General features: G+C 38.3%; 1 protein-coding gene across 1 annotated transcript; it reads left to right on the plus strand.

Annotated features, from left to right (window-relative positions):
* The first annotated feature begins 2582 nt into the window (after window positions 1-2582).
* LOC144344826 (uncharacterized) lies at window positions 2583-11804 on the plus strand. Its single transcript, XM_085498005.1, has 4 exons — window positions 2583-2652; window positions 3295-3398; window positions 5203-5356; window positions 9118-11804. Exons 2-4 carry the CDS (start codon window positions 3302-3304, stop codon window positions 9317-9319), a joined length of 453 nt encoding a protein of 150 aa, XP_085354131.1. The 5' UTR covers window positions 2583-2652; window positions 3295-3301; the 3' UTR covers window positions 9320-11804.
* The last annotated feature ends 83 nt before the right edge of the window (window positions 11805-11887 follow it).

Here is an 11887-nt window from a genome sequence, read left to right on the forward strand (position 1 = left end):
ACACACAAAACGACAAAATGGGTGCAGAGCGGATTGCCAATAATTAATATTGCTTTTTTGTTAGTGTATCTTTAATTTTATTTATTAAAATATGTACACATTATATCTAATTGGGGTGGAAATTGCCAAGCCAATTTATAAAATTATAAACAAATATTTTCGTTTATAACACTGACCGTGAAATACGCCCTTAATTTAATTACATGTAGTTGTATTGCAATGCATTAGTAATAATGTAAATATATATATATATATATACATTGTTTTTATTTCATTGTTGAGACTGAGTTATATATTTGTTACGTACTATAATTTATCTATATTGGAAAACGGTTATGGGGATTATTAATTTTAATAAACTGTCATGTTTGCATCATGCTGGCATTTTAAAACCACACTGCGAAAACGGAAGAAGGCGTGGGAACCCACGCCAACTCAAATTTCTTTGTTCCTGCATTACAATTTGTCCACGTGGTGTGAATTCATGTGCCAGCAGGTGTGAACTGACTTCTTGCCAACGCTTAAATGGGGAGGGGGGAAATGGAATTGGGGGGGGGGAGTTGGGACGTCATACCAGGGGCAGGTCTTGACGGATTGTTAAGATAACCTAGCAAGGGGTGTCTCACGTGTCTTGATATTAAAGAACATCGAAGCTCAACTCTAGAAACTGACCGTGTCTGACTACATGGGTGTGTGAATGACTTCAGTGTTCTGTTATAAGGTCTTATGGTATCCCTACACTGCAGAAGCGAGTAATCCCCGAAATTCCCCTTTGAGCTACATTACATGGTGATGTCATGTTTGCATCCAAATTTCCTATTTTGTATTTCAATTTTTGTAAGGTGGAGTCTTTTGAAAATGGTGGAGGGTGTTTAATTATTTTAATATTTCCTTTATTTTATCGAATACTTTTACAATTATTTCAGTTATTTTAATATTTCCTTTATTTAATCTAATACTCTCACAGTTGGTATTTTTTCAACTACTTCGGAGGACGAAGCGACCGCGACGACAACATCTCCTGCAGACGAAGCGATCTTGACAACACTACGACGCCGAACTCAACCGCTACTGATGCCGACTATATGACGTTTTTAATTTTTTCAGTTCATATTACCGTTTTACTTTAATATTACGTCTTAATTCGCTTGATGTATATTTTAACCCCCTTTGTGAGACATCCGCTGCTTAGTGGTTCCGGGTCGAACCACAGGAAAAAATACCGATGTCATGTTTGCATTATGCTGGCATTTTAACACCACACTGCGAAAACGGAAGCAGGCGTGGGAACCCACGCCGACTCAAATTTCTTTGTTCCTGCATTACAATTTGTCCACGTAGTGTGAATTCATGTGCCAGCAGGTGTGAACTGACTTCTCGCCAACGCTTAAATGGGGAGGGGGGAAATGGAATTGGGGGACGTTGGACGTTGGGGGGACGTTACCAGGTGCAGGTCTTAACGGACTGTTACGATAACCTAGCAAGGGGTGTCTCACGTGTCTTGATATTAAAGAACATCGAAGCTAAACTCCAGAAACTGACTGTGTCTGACTACATGGGTGTGTGAATGACTTCAGTGTTCCGTTATAAGGTCTTATGGTATTCCTACACTGCAGAAGCGAGTAATCCTCGAAATTCCCCTTTGAGCTACATTACAAAACAATATTCAACTATAGTTTGCAACATCAATAAGATCATAATGATACAGTTTCTTGGTTTTTGAAACTATGGGCATTATCAGAGCATGGGTCTTATTTTGGAACTCCTGCCAGAGCAACTGCAGAAATCATAAGGGCAAACCAATAGCTTCTAACGATGATATTCCCAGAATAGCGCAAGTTGTTAAAGAAACATAAAACTTTAATCCTCAACAACGATGAAAGGACCAGTTACTGCGACAAAGCCCTACTCCCCGCGAGACCCACTCAATGCGAAAGCCACTTACCGCGAAGCTACTAGTTTAAATGTAATAACTTCTATGATGACTGCATACAATGATGGCTTATACATGACACTGCACAGCAAATAACTACCAGTCACTAGACCACAAATACATACCATTCACACAGACCCTATCAGGTCATACAATAAACCGCTTCGCTTGCTTGGACCTCGCAAATGCCACTTGCAGTTTAAATTCTGTCTTTATAATTTAAACAACATTTTTTTTTACCAGAGATACAGTTATACAAAATAGTTTCATCGATTTGCGCCATAATGGATTGTATTTCAAAAATTTTACATTAGAAAATGTTATGGGGAATAGCACTATAGCCCAAAACCTGGGTATGACCAGCAGATTTAACTTCTAAATCTACAGTCACTTTACGTGCCTCGTGTTGCTATGTAACTAAGTATTGTCAAGACTTCAATTTGTCCAGGTATCAAAGGTACCATTCTGAGTCACTCTACTTATTACATGGTAGGTGGCAGTAGAACTGTTATGACGTATTGTTTGTATTCTGTATCGTATCATTGTGATTAACATGTACAGTAAAGAACGCCGCTTATAGCGAGTTATGCATGTTTCGTTACAACGATTTCCACGAAGCGATGAGTCATATGTAGATTTTCTAATATTTCACCAAGGGGCACCATTTTGTAGCACAGTGTACAGTTCATCGAGGTGCGAATTCATTTCCAGAAAAGCAGGTATGTGTCTACCATCTCGATAACTACATTGGTAATGTCTATGTTGTACTTCCCAACAATACGGACGTACAATACGAGATTTCTGTCACCCGGTATGTGGCAGTTTTCGTGAACCTATTGTCAGTACACCATGGGTATCCAAAGTTCAAAATGGTGACCTGTAATCGATAACTATAATGATAAGACTATTGAAATATTTCAGCGGACAAGTAAACAATGTGCTGAAAATAACTACACAATAAGTCACGTACACTATTCACACCAATGAGAATGTTTATCACATCGCTATTCTATCTTGTAATTATCAAGAATATTTAAAACATTGATCGACTCTCAAGTTTCAATTATTTAAAGCGAAAGGGTCGTCACCTGCGCACGCGCGGGAATTGTGTCCCAAGCGACGATAACAACACGCACTAAAAACGCAAAGGCTCATAGGTAGACGCTTGTCTGTAAGCAATGACACGCTATGACCATCTGACGTATGCGCAGGTGACGACATCCCCCCACTTTAAATCTGTATTCGTAAATCAATAAATGCAGTAAAGACGTTCAGAATAATTAACCCCGCGGGTGTATGGCTCCCAATGTAATTTAATACTAGCTATTGATATAGATAAGTATTTCATTTTACACTTTTAGGCTGGAGATGTCTTCTTGGTTGTCACATTTTGTAAATCCGGACGATTTAGAACCAGGTGACCATATATACGTATATCGCGGTGTGCTATTCTCGACATGCCACGGTGAGTTTTTATATATAGATGTAGTGTGTGATGTACATACAAGCCGGTAGGCTGGTTGGCGATCGGCTCTGCTCAGAAACAAGCAACATGTTTTTGCTTGTTTCCATAGTGTGACATAAATGTGAAGCTAACGTCGATTTATAACTAAATGGGCCCATATACGAAGTTTGCAAAAAACATTCAGTCACTTAGTTTATTACTAGGACGTATTCTTCTGTCACATCATTTATTATTTCCATCCGTTTTGCGATATTATTTTCTAGAATGAAGGCACCATTTACAGTTCATTCAAAGTTGCATTGGAATTACGTTGATACAGTGTAACAATGTCGGCGCCGGCGATCTCCTGCCAGTGCGCAACGTAGCCAAAATAAAAAGCATGGTCATTTGAACACTGCTATTACAAAACCACAGTCAGCTGGCATCGGTGTCGCTGGGTGTATATGATAGAGGGAAGTTGTGCAACCAAATTTGCCGAGTTCGCAGTTTTTCGCCGATAAAAAAATAACTAAGGCAAAAACTCACGGTTCTTCAGCATTTTTGTAATAAAGACATTATTCTCTATAAATAATCCGCCCAAAATAGAAACATTTCTACTAATTCTTGTGTTTTTTCGACGTTTTTCGAAAACCCCGCAATTAGGCTGCGAAAGTAGAACATTCCGGAGGGGGTGAAACAGAAGAGCATCGCCATGCGATGGACGCGGAGCTCTTTGGCAACGACCGCAAACGTATCGTGTCGAGCCATTGATTGGCCACATAAGAGGTCAAAATACGCGTTCTATTTTTACGCGTTAAGTTTGGCTCTTTCGTTTCACCCCCTCCAGAATGTTCAACTTTCGCAGCCTAATTGCAGGACAAGAATTAGTAGAAATGTTCCTGTTTTGGGTGGATTATTGATAGAGAATAATGTTTTTATTACAAAAATGCTGAATAACCGTGAGTTTTTGTCATAGTTATTTTTTTATTGGCGAAAAACTGTGAACTCCACAAATTTGGTTGCACAACTTCCCTTTATCATATACACCCAGCGACACCGATGCCAGCTGACTGTGTACAAAACTGGTAGGAGGTAATACATTTGGGGCGAAAGTATTCAAAAATCAGTTTTTGGATGTTGCAATAGCAGTGGTGGGCCAGGATTTGTTCCAATTAGTGACGACACAACCTACCTGTGAAGTATGAACAAAACCAGCTGAGCCGAAAAAAATCACAGAGGAGTAAAAAGCTGTTGCTGGTGAAAAGTTACCCAACTTTGGGGTCAAATTTCTCGGTAATGGAAAAATTCAAATAGTAACTTTGTGCCCACACTCAAGCTGAGTAGAATGAGCTATGTCTGAAGTGTTTTATCCCGAATTTGACGGACCTATCCAAAAATTGTTGGCTGTTGCTATGGCAACGATGGGCCAAAAATTTGTTTTCAGATTTTTCCTAAAAACTAGGGTGAAAGTGTGACCTACCTGCCAAGTTTGAAAGAAATCGGCCAAGCCAAAAAAATCACAGAAGAAATCATACGTGAAAACACTGGAAATCACACACACAGACACACACACACACAAAACGACAAAAGTGATTATAAGGGCAATCCTAGCGGAGCGGATCGCCAATAACAGTTATATGTTGTAAACATACATATGTTGCGGGAAATAATCACCGAGCGTCGTAGCAATCATAGATTCATATGATGGATCATACGTAAAAAGACACGTTTGATCATGCGTTCATGCAAATGGTAATTTGGGTAAATTTCTTTTTGTAAATAAATATCTATATAAATAAATTTATTCAGTTTGTTCTGTATTTAGGAATATACATAGGATCGCACGCAAATGAGTCAGCAGTTATTCACTTCATTCCCGACCACTCATACAAAGAAGCTAAGGGCAGAGTATACATATCTTCCCTGACTGAATTCCGGCTAGGTTTCATCTCAAACTTAGCCACTGTCAGGAAATACAGGTGAATTATAGTCAATTATTTTTTTCTTTCTTAATGGTGAATAACAAATATCGATATAATAGTCCACAAATCACGTAAATCAATATTTTATCCATTGTGTCGAAATATTTGGATAAATTATTTCACATAAAAAATGCGTAATAATAATGTTGTCATTTGTAAATTCTGAACTCTGAAATAACAGCAACGCTGATTTTATAATAGTGTCCGACTTGTACGAAAGCAAAGTAAACTTTAATTAAACAGACGAAACTATGGTGAACTATTGGTTGATCGTAATTTTGCGCAACTGAACACGGGTGTACACTCTAGTCTGACTGGGCAAGTATGTAAACGAAGCTTGTTTGATGGCCATTCTACAGTTTATTATGATGGCTAAATCCACCCCACCCCCAGTTGGGAATTGCATGTGTATGTAAAAAAGATTATAAAAGCAGTGACAAGAAGCTGTTCTGACTAAATAATTCTATTCCAAGTACTACATATTGTACTGTGTCAGTGACATAACAGCTCCCAGCCCTATAACCTTAGGTCCAGTGGTATTCAGTCTATTGGATGACCGGGTCACCTATAAGATAGTAAATGAGGAAGAGAGCACACGTGTGTGTACAACAAACACCTGGTTGTGTGACCCTGAAAAAATCCCCTTTTTATTTATACTTTTTTCCCAGGGTTCAGTCTCGAGACACTAATTTTGTGAGTGTATTTTAGCAGAGGTGCAATCAAGCGAAGAGGATGTGAACTTTTTGCCGTAGATCACAGGGAATCTCTATAGTACCTGGTCGCTATACAAATAACTTCATTTTATGTATACATCTACTCGTGAGACTGCTTATGAAGATCCCTAGTTATAGGTGTAAACTAAACCGAGTACTATAGTGTATACTATAATCATAGAAACATATCAATGCAAGCCGCATGTGGGCGTTGAATCGACTTACTTGGGAAGGCGATTAACATAAACTAAAGGTTATATGATAGGCAGTGCAAGATATTCCATACAATGAATACCTTACAGTTTTCAGAAAACCTCTGTGAATCGATGAGGTTGCTCCATCCACCGTTACGTCACCATTATAGCAGCGATGACGGGTTTCGAGCCTGTATGGCTCATGGCAAATTGCACTTGCTCGATGTGATTATTTGACAAACTTTTTATGTCTAGAATGCAAGATGGCAGACAAACTACACAATATATGGATTTGATTTCACAGGAATATGATAAACGTAATGAAAGAATACCACATACCGAATTTTGTATCAGTCAGGCAAATAGTTCATGAGTTATAGAACTTTTTCTCTTTTACTAAATCCTAGATTGCTGCCAATGGAAGCCATTTTTCAATAATCGGTTTCAGTAACTTTGTAGAGCTGTCAACATATGGGTCATATTCTAAATTGCAAGTTAAAAAAGCGGGCAGTTTTTAAGAAGAACATTTTTTGTTGTTTTTTTTTTGCATTTTTGTGATAAATTCAACATGGCCGCCAAAACCACTTGAATCATGGGAAATATTTTCATGATCACATAATCATCCTATTGAGCGGATGTTTTATGCCAAGTTTTGTTTAAATCTGGCAAATTGTTCATAAGTTATAGCGTAATTTCACTTTTTACTAAATCCAAGATGGCTGCCAAAGGAAGCCATTTTTCAAAAACCTGTTTCAGTAACTTTGTAGAGCTATCAACAGAGATACTATATGCTTAATTGCTTTTCAAACAAGCAAGCAGTTTTTAAGAAGATAATTTTTTGAGTTTTTTTTGCATTTTTGTGATAAATTCACTATGGCCGCCAAAACCACTTGAATCATAGGAAATATTTCCATGAACACATAACCATCTTATTCAAGGGATGCTATATGCCAACTTTGGTTTCAATCTGGCAAATTGTTCACGAGTTATAGCATAATTTCACTTTTTACTAAATCCAAGATGGCTGCCAAAGAAAGTCATTTTTCAAAAATCTGCTTCAGTAACTTTGTAGAGCTATCAACAGAGATACTATATACTGAATTACTTTTCAAACAAGCAAGCAGTTTTTAAGAAGATAATTTTTTGAGGTTTTTTGCATTTTTGTGATAAATTCAACATGGCCGCCAAAACCACTTGAATTATGGGAAATATTTTCATGAACACATAATCATCTTATTGAACAAATGTTTTATGTCAACTTTGGTTTCAATCGGGTTAATTGTTCATGAGTTATAGCGTACTTTCACTTTCAAAAAAATCCAAGATGGCTGCCAAAGGAAGCCATTTTTTTCAAAAATCGGCTTCAGTAACCTTGTAGAGCTATGACCATAGGTGTTTCAAAGCAAATTTCTGATCACATGAATGAGCCATTTTTAAGAAGAAGATTTTAAAAGTTTTTTTGTCAATTTTCAGAAAATCCAATATGGCGGCCAAAATCACATGACCGCTAAAGATTTTATTGCTTATATTTACTAGACATAAGCCAATGATGCCACACAAAAAAACGGAAGTTCCTAGACCCTCAGAAAGTGGTGCAATTGAGCACTCCCGGTTTGTGTTCTACCTAAGATGGCGGCCAGGTCATGTGACCTACATAGCTGGTTTTGGGGTATGCACCACAACTCATGGCCCTTTATCAGCATGCAAAATAGCAAATAAATCGCAGCATTATTTTTCAAGTTGCAGTGCTTAAAAAAACGGCGGAATAATAATAATAATCAAAGCAATTACAATAGGGTTTCGCCCCATAGGGCTCGAAACCCTAAATACTGAAAGTCGTAATTGGCAGAGTCAAAGAAAGGAACTTTCTCAAAGTGTTTCTCAAAGCCGCCATTTCTGCATCTTTGGCATAGTCTTCTCAGTGAATATAACAGTTGTACTACATTGCACTCAGCCCAGGTTTGACCGTGATGACTGCAATGTGTGTCGGGTTATCACTGATGGCCCAGTCAAGCTAAAAGTTGGAGATGCGTGTGTTTTAATGAATAACTCATCCAGCGTTTGTGGTAGCATATGGCATCTGTGCGAGCCCGAGAGCTTAGACTATCCAGGAAATGTCTGTTACCGCTGGCCTTTCCATCATCCGTCCATTTACTTCCACTAATCACTCGTTGCATCAGCTTTACATATGAGGAGAAAACTACTGCAGATGGTAGTTTAGTTGTTGAGGATTTGGCCTGACAAAATCATTTAAATTCACAGGAGTGAATGTTCATATATACTTAAACAGCCGAGCCTCTTTTGATAGTACTAGTAAAAACAATTGTAACAATTTAATTTTAATCATAATAATTTTAATCCGATAACGGCATTGCGAGTGAGAAAAATTGTATGCAATTATGATACCGGCTGTAGTATGTCTAGGTTGTCTGAAAAGGGGTATCCTTTTTCATTATTTCTGTTTGTATTTTCCAAAGACTGTCTCTAGAGCTTGAGTGATCCAACAATCAGGAGAATGAAGCTGATTTTTTCATTCTGTAACTTCATTTCGATCGTCAAAGCTCATCCCCGGGAATCCACCTGCTTTTCCCTTGGTCACGGTACCATTTATGCTTACTGTCTGGAAAGGGGTGTCAAATATCCAGTTTGTCTGTAAAGGGGTAGGCAAACAATTTGAGTTTATTTCTGTCTGATAAGGGGTAGGGGTTTCAAACAACCAGCTACACACCCCTGTCAGTATTTTTTGCAAGACCCCTCCCGGATATACATAAACATGAGTATTAAAAATATGTGTTATATTTATTACTTGTCTAGTAATACCTGAAAATCATTCTCTTTTTGGAAATTATAGGTATGGCGTGCCACAATGGGAACTGTTGGCGAAACGTAGAGGGTCATGCTCTATGCGTAAGAGTGGTTCAAATGAAAAAGTTATTCAGAGAGCATGGGACTGCTATAATGGTAGAATTCCAACAGTTGGTTTCAACACCGCTGAAGACTTTGCTTTATTCTGCAAGCTAGGGCACACATATAGAGACAGCTCGTACCTGTAGACAAGTGCCACCCGTGCATTATTTTTAATGACTTGATTTGTCAAGGTGATCCGAACCATAGAAACAACCGACGCATAAAAGGAATTCGTTATTCGCCATGGGCGTCGAGCTGTGTATGTCCTAATTGTTCTAATTGATCAACTCCCATACAGCATTGTGCTAATTTTTGACGACAAAATGGCGGTGGCGAGACAGGAATAGTATATAAAACAATATATTATATATATTATATACGAGTGGCGTTCAATAAGTAATGCCCCTGACTCATTTCCCATAGCAGGAGATTAATGAACTTGACACAGTTATTAGTCTTTCTTTACATAGGAACCACCAAGAGTTACGCATTTCTCCCATCGTTTGATGCAGCTCTGGACACCGTTTTGGTAGAACACCCCAGGTTGGTCCTCCAACCACATCGTAAATTCAGAAATCAAGGCTGCATCATCTGGGAAACGCTTTCCTTTCAAAAAGAATTTCATGGCTGGGAAGAGGTGAAAGTCAGAGGATGCAAGGTCAGGAGAGTAAGGGGGATGGGGGAGGATTTCATAGCCCATGCTTCTGATCTGGTGACATGCGAGTTGTTGACCGGAGTGTTGTCCTGCAGGAAGAGGATACCTTTGCTGATCTTGCCCTCCTCTTGATTTTGCTTCTCTTAATTTCATCAAAAAGGAAGCGTAATAGACTCATGTAATTGTGGTACCCTTTGCCAGGAAATCCGTCATCACTACTCCGTCCTGGTTCCAGAAGACGGTGGGCTGTACCCTTGCCTTCATTGGAGGTAGTGAGTCCAAGGACTTCCATTGCTTTGACAGGGCTTTGGTATCTGGATCATAGTAATGGACCCAAGTTTCATTCTGTGTAATCAGTCTTTTGAAAAACTTTGACTCATCTTCTGGGTATCTCCAAATTCATCCTCCGAAGACCCTGTACTAATCTTGACCTCTTGGGCTATTTGGCGAACAGTAATGCGTCGATCTTCCAAAATGGTTGTCTCAACTTGACGGACAGATGCCTCATCAATGGCAGAAATGGGACGACCAGGTCTGGGAGCTATTTCCACAGACTTCCGGCCATGTTTAAATTCACGATGCCAGCGTTTTACAAGGTCATATGATGGGGCATCATCACTATAAGTTTGTTGCATTTCATCAAAAGTCGCCTTTGGTGTGCGTCCTTTCAAATACAAAAACCGGATCACTGCGCGATACTCAACTGGTTCCATTTCACACCTGGCTCACCTGTAAATCAGAAACCACAAATTTCAGAACTGTTTTTTGCAACATACCCATAGAGATGTAAATCATTCCACATGCAAAATTTCATCTAGATCTGACAACTGGAAGTGGGCCAGGGGCATTACTTATTGAACACCCCTCGTATAAATAAAGGCATTAATTATTAGAATTGCTGGTTTGTTAAGTTTGCAAGGTGATTCATTGTGTCAACCCAATTTTCTTTGCCTAAACCAATGTAAAAAGTATGTAAACACTTTATTGTCATTGCGTTACACACAATGCAATTTGGTTCAATTTTTACCTAACTCGTGAATGCATTTACAACACTTTGCTATAAATTCATGCTATATTATTCTGTCCTAATGGTAGATAGCATATTTTAAATACCTTATTGGCAGCTGGTTGTGTTGGAATAGTTTCATTTTATTAGTCTAAGGCGCTTTAAAAGGTTTTGATTTATCTTATGTGCATTGTAAATTTGTCCTAAAACTTCCTCATTTACAAAACTTATACAAATGTTAAGCAGGAACTACAATTTGGTATCATGCTGTTTTGTCAAGAGAAAATGTCGTACAATAGGCGTATAGAGGTGTGTCGGATAACCATGGAGATAAACTAGATCTTTATTTTCTACACGGTGGTCGAAAATTAGGAGTTTTGAAAAAATACATTCACACTGGAATTTGACAATTACGAAGAGTCAAGTGATATTGTAATCGGCTCATTGGACGAAAAACTAATTAAATTCAGTAATACATCTTCCTGTCTCATGCCACTAATTATGATGCATGATGAGTGACTACACTAAATCATTTGCGGTTTTAAAAGTCTAGTCTGCTTACTTTTTGGTCTTTCTATATTTCCTAATTATTTTGTTGCTACATAAACCGGTCTGCGTCTGGCTTTCCGTTTTAGTATAATTTAACGGTTGTCACATGTTGCGCAGAATTGGTCACGTCTGGTTACTAGAATAATAAGTAGAACTGTGAACCCATAGACCCACTGCTTTGCTTTCACACTTACAACAACCTAGTTTTGTGACAATCCCCTTGATGTATATATTTTCTTTAGGTCAGACCTGTGTGTATGTTTCTAACCATGCAGAACCTCTGCGTACAAATGTTCATCTGATCTGGGCATGCGTATTTTATCTAACCAACTCTGTCATGTATTTCGCCGGGTATGTATTTTGTGTGTATTTTGACTAAATTGGCGCTTATTAAATTAAATCTTATTTGTATATTTTCAAACCAGACTCTGATACAATTATTTCCTTCAAAAAATGCTGTAAAACGTGGAATTATTCGCGCAGTTAAAGGACGACGGTAGTCGT

Source organism: Saccoglossus kowalevskii, chromosome 4 (assembly GCF_978046115.1).
Source record: "Saccoglossus kowalevskii chromosome 4, keSacKowa6.1, whole genome shotgun sequence".
In the NCBI taxonomy this organism is placed as follows: domain Eukaryota; kingdom Metazoa; phylum Hemichordata; class Enteropneusta; family Harrimaniidae; genus Saccoglossus; species Saccoglossus kowalevskii.